The following is a 24,008-nucleotide window of genomic DNA, read 5'->3' as shown; positions in this document are numbered from 1 at the left end:
GGGGAAGATACAAGCTAATCAGGTTGGACACAGTCCCTGTCCCACCTAGAGCTCACAGTCTTAATCCCCATTTTATAAATGTGGTGAGGCACAGAGAAGTTAAGTTACTTGCCCAAGGTCTCACAGCAGACAAGTGGCAGAGCCAGGATTAGAACCCAAGTCCTTCTGACTTCTAGTCCCGTGCTGTGTCCACTAGGCCGTGCTGCTTCTCAGTCTGATAGCCATATTTAGCAGCTGGGGGAAACCAAGATCAAAGAAGTTAAATGTTTGCTTGAAATCACACGTCTTGCAGGAGCAAGAAATATAATTCCAATTTCTGACCTTTGTCTCTAAACTTTAATACCTGCCTAATTGCCCTCATATACAACTACCTCTGTATGTGCCCCTCCTACTGCTCAGCATAATCAATCATATTTAAGTGTTTACTGTGTACAGAATAATGTACTGAGCGCTTGGAAGAGTACAATACAACAGAATTGGCAGACACGTTACCTGCCCACATCTCTCACAGGACTCTCTCCTGGCTCTGGGTCACAGCGTTTGCCATTCCCCCTCGTGCAGCACTCTCCCGCCCCCTCTTTTCCAAGCAATGTCCTGCCCCTAATGATTTTGAAACTACCCAAAACCCATCCCCTCCATGAAGCCTTCTCAGATTAACTCTCTGACCATTCTAGTTGTCTTCTAGCACTTGCAGCTATTTCTGTATGTTTCTGTTCTGATATCTGTACTCTTTCTTTCCAAGACCTTGGTTATGACTCCAAGGACAACTACAAAAATAGGTTGAAAGCATTAGACTTGTTTGATCCTAAGTCGTCCATCCCCCCCATCGGCAACACTAATAACATCGTCTCTGTTAATGCGGGATCAGCAGATTGGCTTTCAAACCCTGAGGTTATACAATCAGTTGGTAAGGAAAAAAAAGGGAATGTTTAGTGTTCTCCCTCCTGCTGGAGTAAAAAAGTCAGCCTCACTATTACCGCTGGGGCCCTTCTGTGGAAAGAACCTGCTTGTAAAAGTTCCTCACTATTACTGAAGCTCATAATGGGCTTTCTGAATTATTAATGCTTTGTTTCTTCTTCTTTTCCATTGAAAGATGGCTGCAGAAACTCAACCAGAGCCCAATCCATCCAGGACTGCTTTTCTAAGGTACATGCAATCATTATCTATGTATTATTTATGTGAAAACAATATCTGGGTTTTTAATGTGCTGTTATATTAGTCGAGCTTTTAGGTGGAGAGGCTAGGTGCAAATGCCTATTTCCTGTTTGTTGAAAACAGAATAAAGGTATTATTAATGATTAAACCTACACTTCTGGGATTAATAATTAAGAGATTCTTTGCTATTATCATCCTGAGAGTTTATCTGAAAAAATAAAAAGTAAAGGATGATGAGAACTCCCTCTTTCATCCTGGAAGAGTCTGGCCAGACCTGCTAACGTATAATATATTGTTGCACGACCCAAACCGTGCATATTGATTTATATTTAAAAATTTGAATGCAAAAATACTGTTGAAAACAGAGTGAGCCTATAGTCCTAACTGGCATCAGAAGCCAAAAGTTATTGCAGAGTAGTAATGTATGCCACCAGTGACTGGGGCTGCTTGGGCAATCAAGCTGTCAAGAGGCAAGAATGAAGGAGCCCAGTACCATATTGATGATGTGGAAGATAGCCTGCCAGACATTGCTATCCGTGTGAACAGGTGTCCCCAAAAAAGGCCAACATCTGACCAGCAGTCCTTCTGCCTTCTGTCAAAGCAAATCACATATTGTATATCTTAGCACATGAGCACGATAGAAAGAAAAAGAAAGGCAAACCTCAGAGACTTGAAGATCCAGGGTTCAGTGATGAGAAGAAGAAAGCAAACCCAATGTTTGCCCAGCTTCTTTCATTCATTCATTCATTCAATTATATTTGTGGAGCACTTACTGTGTGCAGAGCATTGTTCTAAGCGCTTGGAAAGTACAATTCAACAATAAATAGAGACAATCCATGCCCACACCAGGCTTCCCAGGTCTTGTCTCTGAGTTGAGTTGCCTAGGGGTCAGCGACACTCAGCCAGTGCTGTAACAGGAAGGATCCTGGGACCTGAGCAGGACGGCACCCCGTGGATACCATCTGAGCTTCCTGCCCCCGCCCTCCCCACTACTCCTGAAAGAAAGAAATCTCAACTCACTGATAGGCTGCAGAGCCTCCAGCCTGCCTCTGCCTCCCACCCCAGGAATAGGGAAGCAGCAGCAGAAGCGCAGATGACCACACTTCCGGGAGATCTTCCTATTGACAGTTACCAGCAGTGAGAGGAGTCAGGACTAGAAGCTGCCCGTTGCTGTTGAATTATCCAGAGGTAATTTTTCCTTGTTCACTCATTTTGGGGGAGGCTGGAGAAAAGAAGCTTTTGTCATCGATGGGACATCACTGGCCTTTATCTCCTGACAGCAACTGAAAAGCGGCTTTTGCCTCCTTGTTAACGGAAGTTAGAAGTCACCGAATGGCAAAAGAAGAAGCTATGAGCTGGGTGTTTCGGTTAGGATGGCCAGCGACCTCTTCCCTCATCGCAGTAGCTCTAAGGGACCCCAAAACAGGGACATTGGCTTTTCTTCTGTAATGCTCCCTGCTGGTGGAGGCCCAGCCAGACCCTCTCCCCTTCACTTCCTGCTTCACTTCCCAGCCGATCCAGCCAGGTTGTTCTCTGAGGTCTCAGCTCCGTTCCCTGTCGTCCTGGAGGAAAATGCTGCTTCTGTCCTTGGCTCTTAAGCTATTACATTCAGTGGCTATGCAAATGGCTTCCTTCTGGAGGCTGATATTCCACTGACGAGGACCAAGGCCACTGCCCCCATGGGCGCCGCCCAATCCAAAGCTCGATGGAAGGAGGGGGCCCGGGTGGTGATGATGGGTCTTGACTCAGCAGGGAAGTCCACCCTCCTGTACAAACTGAAGAGCAACCAGCTGGTGAAGACCTCACCCACCGTGGGCTTCAATGTGGAGGCCCTGGAGATACCCGGGCAGCTGTCCCTGACCCTGTGGGACGTCGGCGGTCAGGACCAGCTGCGCTGCCGCTGGAAGGACTATCTGGAGGGCACCGACTCCCTCCTCTACGTGCTGGACAGCACAGACCCAGACCGGCTGTCCGATGCTGTGGCTGAACTGGAGAAAGTCCTGGATGATGCCAATATGGTGGGGGTCCCTTTCTTAGTCCTGGCCAACAAGCAGGAGGTGCCGGGGGCTCTGTCACTCCTGGAGATCAACGACAGGCTACACCTGGAGCAGTTCAACAACCACAACTGGGAGCTGAGGGGCTGCAGTGCCCTCACAGGCGAGGGGTTGGCAGAGGCTTGGCAGGCCCTGGTCAGACTGCTCAAGTCCTCCAGTCGCAGGCTCCCATCGTGAGGAGCCAAATCGAAGGGGCAGTAACACATGGCATTGCTTTGTCTCTGTCGCTTATAGACAGACCATCTTGTTGGTGAAATCTGAAGTTGCGGGGCGGGTGACGAGGGGGCAATTTTTTCATATCCTCTCTATTGCAGCAGACTTATAAGCTTGGACCCTGAAACCCACTCAGTTTTGCCCAGATGTACAAGAATTTGGGGGAACTGGAAAGGCAGTGAAAGAGAAATAGGAAATAGAGTGGTGCTCCGTAAGGCAGGAAGGGGCTGGAGCAGAAGGGAACGTGGACAGTGGAGACTCAGGGGGGAAAACACTTCACTGCGCCCTGTGAGTGGGGTAGAGGGAACTGGATATCAGTTGAGAGGGAAAAAGCGTGGCTCTGCTAAAGACTGGGAAAACCTTCCATTGGTACTAACTTTCTATCCCCATGTTGGTTCAGCTCAATTAACAGTCAAGAAATTCTTCTGTTCCTGGATGTTATCCTTTCTCCTCCCAAGATTTCCCCAACCTATTAAAAATCAACTCTTTGGTGAATTTTTTTAAAAAAGCTCTTTACACTTATCAGCCTGTGACAAAGGAGGGCATCACCTATGCTATAAAAGGTACAAGCAGTGCAAGCGAGGACCAGCTCGGAAGGGCAAAAGTGTGTCTTAAAAATGCATCTTAGAAACAGGCAGTTGGCTGGGTGCAGTCTTCGTGCTCGACTTTGGGGGCATGCTTATGTGTGAGAGAAAAGGGGAAGGAATGTCATATGCTTTGTGTGTTGTAATCAGGAATTTGGTGATTTGCTCACTAAGTAGGTGAGTTAGAAACAGAAGTTAGAACATACAACTCGACGGTTTCACCTACGTTAGGGCACTGGCTCCAGTAGCAGGGGCAGTGGGAGGGTGCATGGGACCCACAGGGAAATGACAAAACCATGTAAAGAGCCATAATGAGGGTTCCACAACAGATTGACACATTTTGCACTGGAAATCGCTCCCCTCTAGACTGTGAGCTCGTTGTGGGCACGGAATGTGTCTGTTTCTGAACTGTACTCTCCCAAGTGCTTAGTACTGTGCTTTGCACAGTAAGCGCTCAATAAATGCGATTCAGTGAATGAATGTTCAGAACAAAATCCTTCAAGATGATCCCATAAAAGAACAGTTTATAGCACTTCCTGCTCTGCATACTTTGTTATGCAATCAATGGTATTTATTGAGCGCTTACTGTGTATGCATTCATACCCTGCCTTTTGCAGCAGACTTAAAAACTTGGGCCCTGAAGGTCACTCAAGTTTGCCCAAATGAACAGGAAATTGGGGGAAATGGAAGGGCAGTGAAAGAGAACTAGGAAATGGAGTGGAGGGCTTTCCCCTCTCTCTCCCCGCACCCCTGGCATGGGAAGGGCAGAAGGAAACATGGACAGTGAAGGCTCAGAAGGGGAAAACCTCACCAGTTAGAAGCTTTCAGGGTCAAAAATCATTTGCACAAAGCAGTTCTGTAAAGCATGTGCTTGTGGGGAGGGTGGCCCTATCTCCTGGAAGCCAGAAGGGCCCATCCCAGCAGAGAAGGCAAGTCCCCCCTCAAAAAAATGTTAATTATCTTGCTGCCTTTCCTCCTCTCCTCCAAACAGGGAGCTCTGCCCAGAGCAGGGCCCCAGCAGGATGATGTTGACAAAGATGGCTCCCAGAAGAAGCCCCTCTGGGCAAGGGTTCCAGACATTACACATTAAAGCTTCATGCTGGGGGGAGGTGGATCAAGTCGGGGAGGGAGACTAGAAAGGGAACAGGGAGGAGAGGGAAAGAATGGAGCCCTTTACTGTGGCTTACTGTTTGGCTTCAACCAGAACCGGGAGCGTATTTGTCCTGAGCAAATATAGATGTCACCCAGCATTCCATGTCAGCAGGCCTCTGGGCACAGATTGCCAGTCATGAGCCACATCTCAGGAGGGGGATGTTGGGCTCACCTTGGAACCAGCTGCACCTAGCTCAGGTGTTATACTGAAACCATAACAACAGTATCCAAACAGGCTCGTTCCCTTCAGGGTTAAGATTTTGTCTGCCTCGGCCTTCTGCTCAGAGCAGGTGAAAAGGCACTACATCAGGCTGTAAGCTCACTTTGGGCAGGGAACATGTCTATCAACTCTGGACACAAACGGCCCCCCTTCAAATGGGACTCCATACCACCATAATTTTCAGGAAGTTCTTTGTCCTGTCCAACCAGAAACTCTCCTGCTTGAATTTAAGCCCATTTCCTCTTTTGGGGCTTCCATGGATATTGAGAATCACTGGTCAATATTAACTCCTCTAAATTGTAAGCTCACTGTGGGTAGGGAATGTGTTTATGATATCATACTCTCCCATGTTCTGCACACAGAAATGATCAATAAATGATTGATTTTCCCCAGAGGAACCCTTCAACCATCTGAAGACTATTATTAAATCCCATATTGGCCACCTCTTCAGTTAGCTAAACAACTTGATTTCCTTTTTCCACTTTGAAATTATTTTTGTTTCTCTTCCTTGGACCCTCTTTAGTTTCTCCACATATTTTTCAGGTATGTTGACCCTCTCCAGCTTCCCCATGTGATTTTAAGCTTATGGCTCAGTAATATCTTGTCAGTTCCTTAAATATTCCAACATGTATGCCATCAGGCCTTGGTGATTTGCATATTAGTTTGTGTTTTGGTTTAATCCCCTTAATCTGTTTCTTCCCCCTCTCTAGTTTGGCTTGGCAGCTTTACCATTCCAAGGGAGACCTGCCTTGGTGAGGTGCTCCCTTCTGATCCTTTTTGAAAGACAGTAGTGACCAAACTTTAAAGTTTTGCCATTCTCCCAGTCATCTGTCATCCAATAATAATTATTGTATTTGTTAAGCACTTACAATGTGCCAGGCACTATTTTCCATCCTGTCATTTTCCCTGGTTTTGGCCTAAATATCAATGGGACTTTTTTTTTTTTAAATGTCTCATGTTATTTATATCTGCTTTCCATCTTGGAGTCTAAGAAAGCAGCAGGTATCAATGAGATGTGAGGTTAGGGGTGATCAGAGCCCTTTTCCCCAGCCCTACTTCCCTGCTATGGAAAAGTGAAAAAGGGTACCTTACCTTACAGCCACTTGCCCACAGATCTTGAGGTGCATCTGGTGGGGTAGTCTGATTCTGAGCACCAGCTCTCTTCTAAATTAGAGCATATCCTGATTGCTTAGCTGTAGCTAGTTCCACATATAAATCTCTGATACCACCTCAGCCCTCTGGTTTAGTCAGGGAGCCAGTGGTGGGGAGGTATTGGAAAGGCTTTTTGCTTTAACATTCAGATCTCCTTTGGAGGTAGAGCTGGGGGGCTGAAGGGAAATGGGAAAAGGAAGTAAGAAAATCTGATTGAGGCAACTACCATATTTCCTCATATAATTGCCTAACTTTTTTTGAAACCCAGAAACTGGAAAGGGGCTAGAACAGGGGAAATTAAGTCTAGCAATAAGGGGGAAAAGAAGAGGAAAGAAGGGGCAAGGAAGAGGAAAGTAAGAGGGCATTTGGTCCTGCTGACTCTCCCAAGCCTGCAGTGCAGTGCTCTGCACCCAGGACACACTCAATAAATACAATTGATTAATCAGTTTGGGCCTGTTTCACTTTCTTCAAGTGCTGCAATGTAATAGAGCCTCAGTGAATTAACTCTTTCCACACTGGTTCTGTTCCCTATGTTCTCATCTTTCTGCTCCTCCTCTGACCTGTGGTAGTCTTAATGAGTTAACTACCTTCCCCTGCTTTGCCACACACTCACTCTTCTACTCCTCTCGGGGCACCTTAATGAATTAATTACCCTCACCAGCTTTTTCAAGCAGTCACCTTTCTGTTCCTGTAGCAATAGCATGCTTAATAAAGTAACCACCCCCAGCTGCTATGACACGATCTCATCCTTTTCTTTCCCACCATGACCCAGGGCTATTACTGCTTACAGTTAGTTGGTGCAAAAAGTGATCATACTTTCTCCTCAAAAATCGGAGTGGGGCAATTATGCTTTGTAAGTCAACTAGGCAAGTAAATATAGTACATTTCCCAGTAGGCAAAAAGTCTACAATTCCCAGTGTTTTGGAAGAAGCTAACAAGGTGAGAAAGGCAGAGAGAGAAAGAGAACAGTAGCCCACACAAATGGATGGAGGGGTCCTAGAGAAAGGGAGAAATCTGGTGATGTGCTGTAACTGCTGTATCAGACTTCTGATTTGTCAAAATGCAATAGTATATCAATCATTCAGTTATTATAGTGTTTTCCCAGAGCCACCAACTGTCACTGTTTCAGACAGGATGGACTGCTTTCTGGATAAGAAGGTGGGAGGTCAGATCTTGAGACACAATGATTTCTTACCAAAAAAAGTCTAGTTTCTAAAGCTCTTGAATATGCCAGTAGAGTTAATTTCTGCCTGAGGCTCTTATATGTTGCACTCTTTAAATTCAATAGGAACAAGACAATAACATCTGCTCTCTAGACCGTAGATTTAGGGAATGTGACTACCAGTTTTGTTGTATGTACTCTCCCAAGTGCTTATTACACTGATCTACACACAGGAGGCACTCAGTAAATACCATTATTTGATGGACTCCCCTTTTCCCCCTACACATTCAATAATGTAGAGATTACCTAATGACAAGTTATACCAAAATGAAAGACAAAAATAGGACATTTCCCCCTCATTTCCCAGAACCCCCCTTCCTTTATACTGATTACTTGGTGCACTGGGTCCAAGCAAAGGCATTAAAGGATGTTTTATTTTCCAAAAATGATTTATTCCTTCTTTGGTATGTAATACATTTTTAGCATTCAAACTCCTCCAACTCACAGACTGAATCCTTTCAATGTTCTGGTCAACGACTATTATGTTGTGGTTAATTAGCTGTAAAACCCATCCTCCATCACTTCTTTTAGAAATGATATTTGGCTTTTAGGTACAGCCTGCAATTACATCAGTTATCAAGGGGGCAAAAGAGTTACTTTGTAAACAGTTTATGACTATTTCTATCTTGGCAAACAGAAATTATATTTTGTGCCCCATATTCCGAAGTCGGAACATTTGTGCTTTCTAACTCAGCTTGGTTATTTTCTTGCAAAAAGGAGTGCTAATGTAAATTCTCTAGTGCTTTTGCAACTAAGCTTCTTGGCTAGGGAGAAAGCACTCAATTCTCTGGTGTCTTTGAAAATGGTTCCTTTGCTTTTTGTGGTGTAGAGCGGCCTAAAATGATTGCATAATGACTTAATTTTTTCCTTTGTGCAACTATTTCCAACAAAAGAACAAACAACAAAGGAATGAGACTCTGGGAAGGGGTAGGAAAGACTGGTTAGAGGAGCCATGACCCAAGTAGATGATTTTCCTATCTCAGGTATTCTGGGGAAAGATGCAGCATGGCATCTCCCTGGGAGACATGTGCTGGTTGATTTTGAGGCCACTTTCAGGTGTGATTTGCATTTGGATTTTACTGGAATCAGACATGCTCTAAACTCTTTATAGACTTCAAACTGCTTCTGGAAACGTCAGTTTTACCTCTCCAGGATGCTGAGGGCCACAGAATTATGAGATTATAAGGAGAAAATGTCTTAACAGAACTTCGTATTCTCAGCCTACCTGAAAAATGTGAAAATCAGCTCTAATTATATACAAATTCCAAGTCCAGCTCACTTGAAGACGTTCCCACCCTGCAGAATCTGTAGTATAGTTTACTATTCTCTACAATTCTTGGTTGAAGATCCCCCTACAACCTCACCTCAACTAAAAAGTATCACTTTTTGTTTTGATGGTATTTGTTAAGCGCTTACAATGTTCCAAGCACTGTACTAAGCGCTGGGGTAGATACAAGCTAATCAGGTTGGATAGAGTCCACATCCCACTTGGGGCTCACAGGCTTAATCTCCATTTTACAGATCAGTAACAGGCACAGAGAAGTGAAGTGACTTGCCCAAGGTCACAAAGCAGATAGGTAGCGGAGCTGGGAATAGAACCCAGGTCTTCTGACTGGGTTCTCTCCTATTTAAGTTGTGAGCCTCATGTGGGACAGGAACTGTGTCCAATCTGATTATCTTGTATCTACCCCAGAGCTTAGTACAGTGTTTGACTTACAGTAAGCACTAACAAGGAGAGAGAGGGAGGGAGAGGGGGATGGAGAGGGAGAGGGCGATGGAGAAAGAGAGAGATCAATCTGAGCTGTTCTTTTGTGTGAGAGATTATAACAACCCATGCCACAAAACTGTGTCACAAATTGCTTCTTAATGTTCAATCCAGGTACAAGTGAAATGGTATTTCTTGATCCTTGATTTTCTAGTTAGTCAAAATTTCTAAGAAAGTCACCTTATTTTTCAGAAAAATTTTACCTGAAAGGCTAACGTGATTGGGCCTGGAGCCACTTCCATTTCTACTAAACAGAGGTAGGTTGAAATCACATGAAGCAAACAGTTAAGTGTTTCTCATTTTAGAAATTCATTTGCGTTTCTTTCCTGGGTTCAGTTTCTTGAGCTGCATTTTCTTGATTCCTACCCAGGATTGGCAGAGTAGCAAACTGGGGACCAGAACCCACACCCCATTAAAAAACACCAGGTAGACCCAAAGGTAGAGCCGGTTGCCGGTGTTTAAATTGGGGCTTCCCATAATCCAGTCTGGACAGAAGGTCATCCATCCACCATATAGTTCACATACACATAGGGCAATTTGTAGAAAGTGCCTGTTGGAGAGACAAGAAATAAGAATAAGAGACTTCCCTAACTGCCTTTCGACATTTTATCTTAGGCAACTATCATCCTTTCTTTGAGCCAGGTTTCATATCATTTTACAGAGAGCCTTCCTCAGTTTCCTCATCTGTAAAATGGGAAGAAGACACTGTGTCTCTTTACCTCTTAGATCGTGAGCCCCGTGTGGGACAGGGACTAAGTCCAATCTGATGATCTTGAACCTACCCTGGCATTTCAGACAGTACCTTGGGACATGGTAAGCACCTGACTAAATACCATAATTATTAAAATAGAAAATACATTCCAGTGCTTGCCATGAAAAACAACCACTGCATAGTCATTTATGGGCTATCATTAACTTAGTAAACAGCATGGGTTTACTCAGAGTTGGAAGGTGATTTTAAAGCATCCAGATCCCCAGCCTCAGATTTTCCAAGGCCTACAAGAAGGGGCGGAAGTAAATCGGAGGGGCCAGAACCTCAATTCCAGTAAAACAGAGTCCGAGAATGGCCGTTCCGGTATGGAAATTGTTCCGCTGCAGGCAGCATGGTGGGAGCCCGGCCTCTTTCCTCCAGGGCCAGGGGTGGGGACAGGCTTCATTGCCTGGGTCTGCCCCCTCTGATCTTGCCCCCACCCCTGTTGTCTCTTGTCACCAGCAGCCACAGGCTCACCTATCCCGCTTTCATGAGGGCCTCGAGGCCCTGGGCTGTGTGCTAAGGATTGAGAGCCTGTAGCGTCCCATGCTTCTTCACTGGCTGGCCAAGCACTAGTCCTTGTGCCCTTTCCTGGCAGGGCCCAGCCCCTAGCCCGGAACCCTTTGGGGGCCCAGCTGGATCTTTCTCCCTGCCTGTCAGCTCCCCCCAGCCTCTGCCGTGCTGCTTCCACTTGCTGCCACCACCCTAAGCATTAGCAGATTCAGCCTAGATAATATTCTTGTCTTTACCCCTGCCTACAAGATGCTAGAAAGAAGTTATTTCCTCATTTGCCCAGCTCAAGTGAGTGCCTTCTATGTGTGAGCACCTTCTGTTGCTCTGAGGCCTTCACCAGATGTCCTGCTGCCAATCAAGGGTATTTACTAAGCACTTACTCTGTGCAGAGGATGGGACTAAGTATAGAGTACACAGAGAAGCAGCGTGGCTCAGTGGACAGAGCCCGGGCTTAGGCATCAGAGGTCATGGGTTCTAATCCCAGCTCCACCACCTGTCAGCTGTGTGACTTTGGGCAAGTCACTTGACTTCTCGGTGCCTCAGCTACTTCATCTGTAAAATGGGGATTAAGACTGTGAGCCTCATGTGGGACAACTTGATTATCCTTTATCTACCCCAGTACTTAGAACAGTGCTCGGCACATAGTATGCGCTTAAATACTATTATTATTATTTCACAGACATGGTTCCTGCCCTCAAGCAGCTGGCAATCTACTCAGGGAGACAGACATTAAAATCAAATTACAGATAGAGGGAAGTAAACGAGTGTAAAGGTATGTACATAAGTGCCACTGCAGAGAGGAGTGGGGTGAGCTCCTAAATGTTTAGGGAAAATAGGATGGGGAGATGAGCAAGTAATCAGGGAAAGCTGGATGCAACAATTCATTGGCTTTTGCATCCCACACAAAGCCTTTCAGCTGGACATATTACTGTGGATTATGTTTCTGTAGTCTTGTTTTTGACCAGCTTCAAATCATCCCTTTCATTAAATAACTGTTAGAAAACAGCTTCCTTCATGGCTCCTTTATCCAGATACACTTCTTCAACCCCATACTCACTTTTTATGTTTTCCTTTTTAAAAACAAAAAAACCCCAAAACCCCACAACACCCCCTCCCCGTGCAAAAAAAAACCCCAATAACAAAAAACCAAACACCTACCGATAATACTTCTCTTTGACAATGGCATAAATGAGCATTAGTGCTAAAATTCCATCCAAAACAGCAGTCAGCAATTCCAGGGACACAATTGTTGGATCAGAAGAAAGCCATCTTGCATCTGCTTTGCCATATTCTTTCCCTAAACAATAAAAACGCTTCATTACTCATCAAGCAATTAATTCCATCACAGTCAACTTAAATGACCTTTACCCCAGAGGAAAAAAAAGGCACAAGAATTGCCAGTAACACTTCTGTCTCCATCCTTCATAATGTCTTAGTGGATGATGACATGGGCTCTGAGCTGTACGCAGAATTCAGAGGATCATCAATACCCACAAAGTGAAACATTTGGCATATTTTCCCCACTATTAAAATGCCATGTCATTAAGGAAATTCTATAGCTTTGAGAATACTATACAAAACACTGGATGCTAAATGTTTCCAAAAGGTCACTTTGTTATGCCATTTTTATTGTTTGATCCTGTTATCCATTCAAAAATTTATATAATTTCAATTTCAAGATGAGAAAGTTGTAAAGAAATATTTGTACAAAAATGCCCATTTTCATTAATAATGTCTTTACAAAATTTGCATTTATTTTCATAGGCAGGGGTGGGGGTGGTGGGCAGGATAGGGAGAAGGGCCGTTGTTATTAAACAGCATGAACAAAACAGTGAATTAAAAAGAAACAGAGGAGTAGTATTTCAATCCTGCCCTAGGACAGAGAATTCAGTGGGCCACCAGAAGTACAAATTATCCTGGTCTGTACAGTGAGCATAGAAATACATGTACTAATTTATGCATTGAGCCCAAATATCAGAATATTTTCTGGAAAATATAATATTAGAAAATCAGTCTTTCTGGAGATGTCAGGACATTAATGATTCAGGACTACCAATTCCCCTTTAAAGCAGTTCTTCTAATGTTTGGAGAAGGCAAAAGGATCGGCAAATTGACTGCATATCTTATCTCGAAAGTGAGACTCCCATAATAGACCAAGAAACAGCTCCCTAGGGCCAAGAGGTAAAGAAGGTTCCTAATGAAAAGGCTGTCCTGAGGGGAAAAACAGCTCATAAATAAGATTAAGTATTTAATGAGACAAAACCTGAAGACACCATGCTGAGAAGAGCACTATGAATGCCCAGATTCAAAGAGCAGCAGCCTTCTGTCCTCAGCTGACTGGCTACACTGAAATGTCCCTGGGTCGAACACCACCAAACTGAACATTACTATAAGGACAGGTTTTCTGCTGGGCCTACATCTACCACCCCAAGGGTTAGAAAAGAGATCCTACTATATTCACCCACAGTGTCAGGGATAATTTTAATAATTGTTTTTGTTAAGCACTTACTTTGTGCCAAGCACTGTACTAAGCATTGGGGTAGATACAAGATAGGTCAAACACTTCCCCTGTCCCACATGGGGCTCACAATCCAAGTAGGAGGGAGAACAGGTATTTATTTACTCCCCATTTTACACCTGAAGAAACAGCCACAGAAAAGTTAAGTCATTTGCCCAAGGTCACCCATCAGGCAAATGGCAGAGCTGGGATTAGAACCCAGGTCCTCTGACTCCCTGGCCTGTGCTTTTTCCACTGGGCCACACTGCTTGCTCCTCAGGGATGAAATCTGTTCTAGGGGCTCTGCCAGGCTGGACTACCTGAGTTTAGAGGTGGGGAGGCGGGCCACTCTCACCAGTGCAAGGATTTCCCAAGCACTTAGCCCAGTGCTCTACACACAGTAAGCGCGCAATAAATGACTGAAAGAATGAATAAGCATTTCTTCAATGGAATGGGACCTGGAAAAGACCTGTTCTGCCCCCTAAAGCCCAGAGCCCCAAACAACATTTCCTAGGCCAACTGCTGAAGGGTTTGGAGACTATTTCTTCACTACTGCTCTGAAAGGAACAGCAATATCGTAAGCTTGAAGAACCTATGATTTAAATACACACTACTGAATAGCTTCAAACTATTTAGAGAATTCTCTTGACTGTTAGATTAAAACTGCTGACTATTATACTCTGTAAATATTTTTATGTGTGTCTCCCCCATTGGAGAATAATTCCTTGTGGAGAATGCCATATGTTTGTTTTGTACTTTTCAAGGGTTTAGGACAGTGCATGCCCCAAGTGGGTGCTCAATAAATTCTAAGTCTCATTAAGCAGAAACTCTTGGCCACTGACTTAAAGGCACTCAGTCAACTCTCTCTCCTTATCTCTTAGCCTTTGTTCTCCTCAAGCCAACCTACTCTCTGTGCTTTCTTCTTATCTCTCCTGATATGAACTTTTACTCACTTCCTCCCTTCAGCCTGGAACTCTCTCCACCCTGCACATTTGGCAAGTCCCTGCTCTCCCCATCTTCAAAGACTTTCTGAAATCCCATCTCCTTCTGGAAGCCCTCCCTGATTCATCTGGCATCTCCTCATCCTATATCTCCCAACTCCCAATTCAGCCCTTCCATGTTTCCTAAGCCCTTCCACTCCTACACAGCACTTGTAAACATACCTTTATATGTTCCCCTTACTGCTTCCTCCTTCTTGTGATTTATTTTAGTGTCTGTCTCCCCAAAGAGATTGTAAACACCTTAAGGGAAGGGATCATATCTACAAATTCCATTATACTCTCCCAAGTGCTTAATACAGTGCTCAGTACATAGTAGCTACTCAGTAGGTATTACTGGTTGATTAATATCACTATTTTTTGAAATAACCATGTTCCAAGTAGTGAAAAGTACTCACACAAAGAAGCCAGTATGCTGTCTGATTCTGCAACGGTGCCTGTTAGAGAGATGTAGACAAAAGGACCTTCCTAGGAAAAAGAAAACATTTCTTGGACAAGTACCATGCAGTGTTATGTATACAGAATAACTTCAGAGAAACCTCAAGTTCTGGATTATGCCCCTTCATGACCTTTGTAATCACCTCCCATTATATGAACTACATTTTTTCAAAGCAATAATAGCAATAATAATGGCATTCGTTAAGCACTTACTTGTTGGACCTAGTCCCTGTCCCACATGGGGCTCACAGTCTAAGTAGGAGGGAGAACAGGTATTGAATCCCTGTTTTACAGATGAGGAAACTGAGGCACAGAGAGTTAAGTAAATTGTCCAGCATCTAATAGCAGGCAATTTGGCAGAGCTGGAATTAGAACTCAGGTCCTATGGTTCCCAGTTCTCTGCCCTTTCCACTAAGCTACGTGGCTTCACTTCATTAAAAAGAAAGGTAACATACACTGTACTGTGGTGTCATGTAGACTCTACCTGCATGGCCTTGCAAATCATATAATTTCCCTGCCTCTGTTTTCTCAGCTAAAACAGAAGGATGAGGATATCTGAAAACAAATCATATTTGTGTAGCATAAATTCCAAGGAGCTATTTCAATACAAGATGTTAATTATAGAAATGCCAAATTTGAAATTAGACATTACTAATCCTTATCATATCACCTATTTCCATTTCCAGTTGTGCCTCAAATATGATCCAAGAAAAAAAAATATGAGCTCAGCCCATTACTGAGCCATGATCCAGTAATGGGCCAGTCTTCAGAAAGAGACTAAGTATTCCTAAGGGATTGGGGTCTTAGTACCAGCTCTGCTAAACTGTAGACAGAGCATACAGACAGAAGATATAGGAGGCTACAGGATTATCGTTTGCCAGTCCCAAGTTCCAACTTTGTTTCAGGAGTTGTATAAAGATGCAGAGTGACCAGATGCCCCTTATTAGGGAAGTGGTGTTAAAATTTGGGCTCTTTTCAATTCCCTGCCCCAGGGCATTGGGGAGACTGCCTCACTGCCTGCTTTACCACCAGGTGGCTAGTCAGGCTCCCTACAATCCATCAGTGGTATTTATTGAGCACATACTGTGTGCAGAGTACTTGGGAGAGCACAGTACAGAGTTGGTTGACATGTTCCCTGCCCACCACAGATATCTGCCCCCTCCTGTCTGTGCTTCCACCTAGCCAGTGCTCACACACCCCTGTTCTCCAGTCTTAATACCACCCCAAACCAACTGGCCCCAGTAGTGCTGGACAACATTTCCCAATCCCATATACTCCTTCCCCCTACACATCTCCCACCCTACACCACCTTACAAGTCCTTTTGGCTGTGGCTTCTGGAAATCTGGTTCTGACTTGGGCAAATTCCCCTTCTTTTAAGACCTATTTCTTTCCTGCTCACTCTGCCTCCTTACCATCACAGAGACCTGTCTGTACACCAACAGCCCTCCATCCCCTACTGCTCTCTCCAGAGGAGACCTCATCTCTCACTCACCCAACTCACGAGAAAAGTGGAGGAGCAGATCCGATCCTTGTCCCCTAATGTTACTTTCAGGCGCCTTTACCCCGTTAGCTCTCACCTGCACAACATTCAAAATCTGTATCATCCATCTCTACCACCCACTACAGTTCCTCACTGTCATCATCTGTTGCTCTGCAGGAGATACATCTGGGTGAATCTGCTATCCTTTCCAATGCTTGGAAAGTTCACATGAAACGTTCTGTTTCATAGAATGGGCAGGGGGATCTTCTTTGTAAATATTGTTGTGGTTTGAGTGCTTTGTAAATAGCATCTTTTACCCACTTTTAGCCCTTCTCCAAACAGAACCGTATGGTTATTATTGTGGGTCACCTATGTCATATGTCACTGAAGGATCTGAGTCTTAGGGGACCCAGGGGGATGAGCGGGGAAGGACGCACATACCTCCCTTTCTCAATATGCCACAGATTCAAAGGCAGTTCTGCCCTTGGTCATAAATCGAAACCAGCAAGCCTTCTGGGAAGATTGTAGGAAGACTGTGGACTAGGGCCAGGAGCCAGCCCACACTTAGCTCACCCTGGAACAAGAGAAAGCCACCTCTGAATACCATGCAGTCATGGGGGCCCGGCAAATCATCCCAATCCGGATTGGTCCAAAGGGGGCAGCAATAGCCAAATCATAGCCAGACCTCTGAAAATGGAGGGGGCCCTGGGGCTTGTCAGAAACTGAAGCCACTTGTCCTCCTCTGGATCCCAAATGAACTTTTAATCCTGCAAACAGCTCAGTGTTTAAAAAGTAAATATGAATGCTATTTGTTAGATTATTATGACTAGTGGAAACCAAGGTAAACCTGCATACAATTTGCCCACTCTTCCTTTCTGCCAGTCCCAAGTCCCAGTACCATGACTACTGCCAACAGGAAGCTCAGAAATGCCAGTGTGCATTGAAAACTGTTTTCAAAGAAGTATCATGGGTTTTTCCTCCTAGTGGAAAGCGTTGGCCCCCAGCTGTACTTCCGGAACATAAAAATTGTAATTATAATAATTTTAGTATTTGTTAAGCGCTTACTATTTAATAATAATGTTGGTATTTGTTAAGCTCTTACTATGTGCCGAGCACTGTTCTAAGCACTGGGGTAGACACAGGGGAATCAGGTTGTCCCACTTGGGGCTCACAGTCTTAATCCCCATTTTACAGATGAGGTAACTGAGGCACCGAGAAGTTAAGTGACTTGCCCAAAGTCACACAGCTGACAAGTGGCCGAGCCAGGATTCGAACCCATGACCTCTGACTCCAAAGCCCGTGCTCTTTCCACTGAGCCACGCTGCTTCTCTAAGCAAGTCCTGTTCTAAAAATTTTGGTAGATAAAAGATTTATTAGTTTAGACTCAGTCCCTGTCAAACCTGGGACTCACAAACTAGGTAGGAGGGAATAGGATTTACTCCTTATTTTATCGGTGAGGAAACTGAGGCACAGATAAGTTAAGTAACTTGCCCAAGGTCTCACAGCAGGCATGTGGTGGAGATGGGATTAGAACCCAGGTCCTGTTACTCCCAGGCCCTGGCTTCTTCCACCAGGCCATGCTGCTTCTCTGAACATCTGTCAGGAACCCACAAGATTGCATATTAGAGGAGAAAGAAAGCACCATGGGCCAAAAAAGGAAAAAAAAAGAAAGGAAGAAGGAAATGGCAAATGGAGAAACACAAAGAGCACCATCAATGGTATTTATTGAATGCTTACCACCGTATGCAAACCACTGGGCTGAGTCCTTGGAAGAGTACAATACAACAGGGATGGTAGACACATTCCCTGCCCACAGCAAGCTTACAGTGTAGAGGTTAACAAGCCCAAAGTCATTATTACAGTTTACTGCCAAAAATATTTTCTGGCTGTCAGAGGTTCTGTCTGTACTGTGGAGGACAAGTTCAAAATTCTGTTCACTTTCTCCTTCTATGTTATCACCCACATGAATAAGACCTTAAAGTTTTGCTGAAGTAACAATCACATATATCTTTCCATATCTGAGGAAAATTTGGGTATCCGTGGTACCTTCCTTTTCATAGTATTTTGTTATTTTCCCCCCTGTGGTGCCTTTCTTTTTATATTGATTCCACAATTTTCAGTTGCTACTTTCTCTAATTGCCTAACTACAAAATTAATAATTTTGATAGTTTCTCCATTCATTGATCCAGAATCAGAATTTGGAAATTAATTGAGAAGGGCAGATGAAAAAAAAATTGTAAACATTCATGCTCACTACTCCAAAACAGAACCGAGGTAAAAATCATAGACAAAACCTACTTTTGAGGTCAGTCAATCGGTCAAACTCTAACTGGTGAAGCACAGTAGAGTTAAGTAACAAAGTCTAATATCTCTCATTACTTAAAATGATTCAGAAATTTGGTATTTTCAAAGTAATCTGATCACCTTGGAAGGCTGTTATGAATAAAAGATAAATCCCACAAATCCACTAATATGAAGAAGTATTTAAGAGTAGGTAGGGCTTGTGCCTTATTCTCATCCCAAACTAACAAGTATTTCCAATCTTTTCAGTCTTAGAGTGTTTTTTTTTAATGCCATGATAAAGCTATCTGTCATCATTTAGTGAGGGATCAGCCACTTTGACCTCCTTTGAGACCCTCCATGCCTCACCGTTAGTGACTTTGTGTGGGAGTGGTACCCAGCTGTTCCTGCTCCTAATGAGCTGTCTGTTTTCACTTTAAGGAACTGGCCGTCATGAATATGCCAAAGGCAACATTCATTCATTCAGTAGTATTTATTGAACACTTACTGTGTATAGAACACTGTACTAAGCGCTTGGGAGAGTACAGTACAACAATAAACAGACACATTCCCTGCCTACAATGAGTTTACCACTGGCTGAGGGCCGGGCTGAGAGTATATCATATCTATAATTTATTTATGTATATTAATGTCTGTCTCCCCTCCCCGCCCAGAGTGTGAGTTCATTGTGGCCAAGAAATGTGTCTATTGTACTCTCACAAGTGCTTAGTACAGTGCTTTGCACACTGTAAGCACTCAATAAATATGATTGAATGAAGAGTGTTGCAACTTGGATACCTGCTGCAGGTAGTCAGGACTGGGTTTGGGGTATGTTGTTACTCATAAAACCTCTGCTGTGATTGGGGGTGTGGGAGATGGGAATAGGCCAGGAGTTCACAGCAATCAGAACCCCAAAATTCTCTTGGTGACTGGGTGGGTCTTTACCTCAATTCTGGGGCAGGTGAATTCCTGCTTATTATTACTGTTAATATTAACAATAATGGTATTTATTAAGCATTTACTATGTGCCAAGCACTGTTTTAAGTACCAAGATAGATATGAGATAATCAGATCAAATAAAACCACTGTTCCACATGGGGCTCATGGTCTAAAAGGGAGGGAAAACAAGCATTTTATCTGCAATTTTAAGGATCAGGAAACTGAGGTACAACAGTTAAGTGACACACAGCAGACAAATGGTGGAACTGGGAATAGAAGCTGGGTTTCCTGGCTTTCAGTCCTATGCTCTTTCCTTTGAAAGGTAGAAAGAAGATTTGAGATAAAGTACATTTGATTTGGGAGGCAGGGTGGGAAGAAGAGAGAATGCTGAACAGCTGAGTAAAAGGAAAAGACTGAAGGACTTATCTGCTGTGTGACCTTGGGCAAGTTACAACTTCTCTGTGCCTCAGTTACCTCCTCTGTAAAATAGGGAGTAAATCCTTCTCCCTCCTACTTAGACTGTGAGCCCCATGTGGGACAGGGACTGTGTCCAATCTGATTTTCTTGTACCTACCCCAGTGCTTAATACAATGTTTGCACAAAGTAAGAGCATAACAACAAATACCATTAAAAAATGGTATTTCAATTTGGATTCTTCCCAGCAACAACACAGTGCATCTTGGCTGGAATCAGGCCATTTCAAAGGGTTGAGCCCCAGACATTTGGTTTGGTTGGGAATCTTAAGATGCATAGCATGCTTCTTGGCCTGTCAGTGGGGTCCACAGTTCTGACCTTTCACCTCTGACAGCCCAGCACCTGTGCCCTGCTGCCCCTCTCAGCCTTCTGCAAGCCTCTTTAGGATGCAGCTTCCAGCTACTGCCCCTTCCGTAGCCCTCCAGACTAAGTGGGAGGAAGGATGCCTTTCTTATGACCCAAGTTTTATGGACAGGGTTACAGAGTGAGAACAAGGATAGAGAGTGATTGGGGACCTATCATTGAAGGAGATGTTTTAGGCACCGGGGACACGAAAGAAAACCAAGGGCCTGGAGCCTCCCTTCCTATTAACTCAGGGCACTTGGTGGAAGTGCCAGCCTTAGGAATGAAATACGTACACAGGGGTGGTTTTCTAGTTGATAACTGGGAGATCATGAATGAATCAGGATAGATTCAAGGACAGTGGGCTATTAGAAGGGAAATTATATTAAAAATTATCTATTTATATTAACATCTGTCCCCCTTCTGGACTAATGGGCAGAGAATGTGTCTTAATTCTGTAGTACTCTCCCAAGTAAATAAGCGCTCAATAAATACCAACTGAATAGTTGATTGATATGCAGGAAGGTTAGGGGCTAAATCACCAACCATGGTTCAGGGCCTAGAACAGCAACAGCCCATGGGACAACCTGATCACCTTGTATTCCCCCCACCAGTGCTTAGAACAGTGCTTTGCCCATAGTAAGCACTTAACAAATACCATCAGTCCCTGTCCCGCCAGGGCCTCACAGTCTTAATCCCTATTTTACAGATTAAGTAACTGAGGCACAGAGAAGTGAAGTGACTTGTCCAAGGTCACATAGCAGACAAGTGGTAGAGCTGGGATTAGAACCCAGGTTTTTCTGACTCTCAGGCCTATGTTCTATCCAGCAGACCATGCTGCTTCTCAGCCTCACTGTTTGAGGTACTATCTCAAATATTTTGATTTATTTAAAATATGTAATTCAAGGGTAGTTTTTGATTCATTTGGGCAAAAATGGAATTTAAATTTTAACTATTTTCATTTGGGATTTAATTTAGCCCTTTTTAAAAAATTAATTTACAAAACCTACTGTGTGACCTTGGGCAAGTGACTTAACTTCTCTGTAATTCTGTTTTCTTATTTGTAAAATGAAGATAAAATGGCTGTTCTCTCTCTCCTTAGACTGAGAACACCATGAGGGAAAGGGATACAATATCATATATTGTATGTACCCCAGTACTTAGTAGGGGGCTGTAAACTCACTGTGGGGAGGGATGTGTCTATTGTTATACTGTCCTCTCCCAAGTGCTTAGTACAGTACACAGTGCTTAATAAATATTATTGAAAAATATTAATAATAATAATAATAATAATTGTAGCTACCTATTAGCTCCCTGAGCAATGTTAAGACAACCTTGATTCTGTTAGAGTGTGGGATGTCAGGCTCAATCTGAATTTAACAATATCCTGATATTGGTTTTAAGGTGAGAGAATGAGGACATTCAGACAAAAGAATGGAGGAAAGCCGGCCATTCACAATTAAGGAGGGTAAGTAGAAAAGTTCATTTTAGTGTTGGAATTGTTAAGAAAAGTTTAACAAAAATTCTTTTAAATTTTGAGGGTTTTGTTGATGGGTGTTTCAGCGCTAATTAAAAGATGATTTGGTTAGGTTAAATGGCCTAAACTTCCAAACCCCACACATTCAGTCCATCATTGTGGTCTTTATTAAGTGCTTACTGTGGACAGAGCACTGTACTAAGCCCTGAGAGAGTACACCACAACAGAGTTGGTAGACAAATCCCCTGCCCGCATGGAGCTTACAGCTCAGAGGGCTTATTGCATAGCAGATAGTTTTCTCCGGGCCCCAGAGGAGCTCCGTCCCCCCGGGCTCAGCGACCTTTCCCAAATGGGGACTGGCTGGGCACTGGGAGGAGGCAGGAAGGGGAACAGGAGGAGGGGAAGGAGGAGGAAGATCAACAGGGAAGAGGAGGAGGAAGCTGGAGGCACGCGGGCGGAGGCCCGAGCCCTGGGGCCCCTAAGGTGGCTGTGAAGGAAAGGGAAGAAGAGCAGACCCCTAAGGCCCGTTTGGCTGCTGCCTGGCCCGAAAGGAGGTGTAGAGACAGGGACCGGGGGGGGCGTGGCCATCGGGGAGTCAGGAGTCCCGGCCCTCCGGCCCGGGGTCGATCGCAGGATGCGCGGGCGGGGGGGGCGGGGGGGGCGGAGGGAAGGGGCGGGCAACTTACCAGGGTGAGATGCACCAGGGCGTCGTAGCAGAGCCAGGTGAGCGCCCAGCGATCGGCGGCCGCGGCCCCCGCCCGGCGGCCCAGCCAGAGGCCCAGACCGCAGCCCAGCGCCAGCAGCGCCAGGCACAAGGCCAGCGGCCCCCCCGGCCCTGGATCCGGCCCTGGCCCCGGCTCCATCCTCCGCACACGCCCAGGGCTGGGGCCGGAAAGGAGACCCTGCGCCCAAACCCGCCGGCTCCGGCAGCTTCCAGGGTGGGGAGGAGCGGGAGCAGGAGGAGGGGCTGGAGCAGGGGTGGGGCGGGGATCCCTTGGAAGCCTCTTCCTCGGGAAAGCCGCTGTCGGCACGGCCACCCCTCGGCCTCGCTCACTTAGGTTGAAGACTGGGACGAGAAGCGTTGTGGTCAAGGACCAGAGTTCCCAACCTGGGACAGCCCCTTGCCTGCTGCGGAACCTTGATGAAGTCACTTTAGCCATGTCCCACTTCATCTGTGAAACGGGGGATTCGATACCTATCCTTCTTCCTATTTAGACTGTGATTGAGCAGAGAGACAGACTGTGTCGAACCTGATTACCTGGCATCTGCTCCCCAGTGCTAAGTACAAGAGCTTGGCAAACAATAAGCACATAACAATACCACCATTAAAGGCAGGGCAGTGGAAGCCTGGGCCCCCCTTCCTCCTTGCGCTCATCGCCAGCACAAGCCGTGTCCCTTTCTGCCTGCATTCCCATGCCTCCTTCTGTCCCTACCAGTGCTGTCGCCTGGTGGACAGCATTCTTTGGGGTGACAGTAGCCCTCACAGCCAGAAGCAAAGGATCTAGGTTTTCTCTTGTTTCTAGGAGGTTGGAGGAAGCATACTCCAGTTTACTTTTCTTCGAGATCACAGGGTCTGAGTACCTTTCAAGTAGCATGGCTTAGCGGAAAGAGCAGGGGCTTGGGAATCAGAGGTCTTGGGTTGTATCCCGGCTCCGTCACTTGTCAGCTGTGTGACTTTGGGTAAGTCACTTAGCTTCTCTGTGCCTCAGTTACTGTATCTGTAAAATGGGGATTAAGATGGTGAGCCCCACGTGGGACAACCTAATTACCTTGTATCTATTTCCATGCTTAAAGTGGTGCTTGGCACATAGCGCTTAACAAATAGCATCATTATTATTATAATACACTGTCCATGATTACCAAAAAACAAAGGATTTCACTGGCACTACACTGTACCACTACTACCGCTAGAACTAGATAGAAGGGAAATATACTTTTTCTGTAGGTGGAGAAAACTAGGCCCATAAGAAGGCCCTTTTACAAAGGGTTAGGCAATCATTTATTAAAAGTTAAACATATGCATTAAGTATCCCAGCTATCCAAACTAGGATAGTTACTGCAGATGGACCCAGGGAGGGTTGTTGCTGTCACCGCTGCCTCCTGGTTTGGGATTCCACTGATACCAACTCCGTGGAAGGGTTCTAGTTCCGCAGCCCTGCGTACTCTTGCATCCCCAGCAGCAGTGGGTTAACAGGCAGGGTGGGTGTGATGAGGGGCAGCGGCAGTGGAGGGGAAGACTGGGCCCGCTGGTGGCAGCAGTGGCACTTGGGGATACTAGATTTGTCTTGCTGACCCGATAGT

General features: G+C 45.0%; 2 protein-coding genes across 9 annotated transcripts in view; one reads left to right on the top strand and one right to left on the bottom strand.

Moving 5' to 3' along the window:
- ARL11 (ADP ribosylation factor like GTPase 11) overlaps nucleotides 1-24,008 on the top strand; it is an 84,884-nt gene that overhangs the window by 35,063 nt on the left and 25,813 nt on the right. For 2 of the 8 annotated variants that reach the window (XR_003753887.2, XR_003753890.2), the window contains 3 exons: nucleotides 1,094-1,146; nucleotides 9,710-9,774; nucleotides 21,635-21,698. Coding sequence is in view for 3 of the 8 variants with exons in the window: in XM_007668593.3 (XP_007666783.1) it covers nucleotides 2,835-3,386 (552 nt within the window). In the remaining 5 variants the exon portion in view is untranslated. Of the gene's footprint in view, nucleotides 1-1,093; nucleotides 1,147-2,220; nucleotides 3,931-9,709; nucleotides 9,775-11,460; nucleotides 11,517-21,634; nucleotides 21,699-24,008 lie in introns of those variants that run through there. The other 6 variants (XM_029048017.2, XM_029048018.2, XR_003753888.2 and 3 more) reach the window with 5 other exon arrangements.
- EBPL (EBP like) lies at nucleotides 9,803-22,642 on the bottom strand. The gene is made up of 4 exons (XM_029048015.2): nucleotides 22,394-22,642; nucleotides 14,675-14,744; nucleotides 11,940-12,078; nucleotides 9,803-10,067 (listed from the first exon to the last, which is right to left on the bottom strand). The coding sequence occupies exons 1-4, from the start codon at nucleotides 22,568-22,570 to the stop codon at nucleotides 9,827-9,829; spliced, it is 627 nt and encodes a 208-aa protein (XP_028903848.1). The 5' UTR covers nucleotides 22,571-22,642; the 3' UTR covers nucleotides 9,803-9,826.

This window comes from Ornithorhynchus anatinus, chromosome 20, assembly GCF_004115215.2.
Source record: "Ornithorhynchus anatinus isolate Pmale09 chromosome 20, mOrnAna1.pri.v4, whole genome shotgun sequence".
NCBI lineage: Eukaryota > Metazoa > Chordata > Mammalia > Monotremata > Ornithorhynchidae > Ornithorhynchus > Ornithorhynchus anatinus.
This window is presented reverse-complemented; position numbering and strand designations above follow the sequence as displayed.

Bases quoted from the DNA above. Each gene is read 5' to 3' on its own strand.
- EBPL (XM_029048015.2), bottom strand. From the start codon at position 22,570: ATGGAGCCGGGGCCAGGGCCGGATCCAGGGCCGGGGGGGCCGCTGGCC. The intron at 12,079-14,674 runs GTGAGTACTTTT...TTTATTGTTTAG, and splicing joins CAGCATACTGGCTTCTTTGT to GGAAAGAATATGGCAAAGCA. The intron at 10,068-11,939 runs GTAGGTGTTTGG...TCTCTCCAACAG, and splicing joins GTCAAAGAGAAGTATTATCG to GCACTTTCTACAAATTGCCC.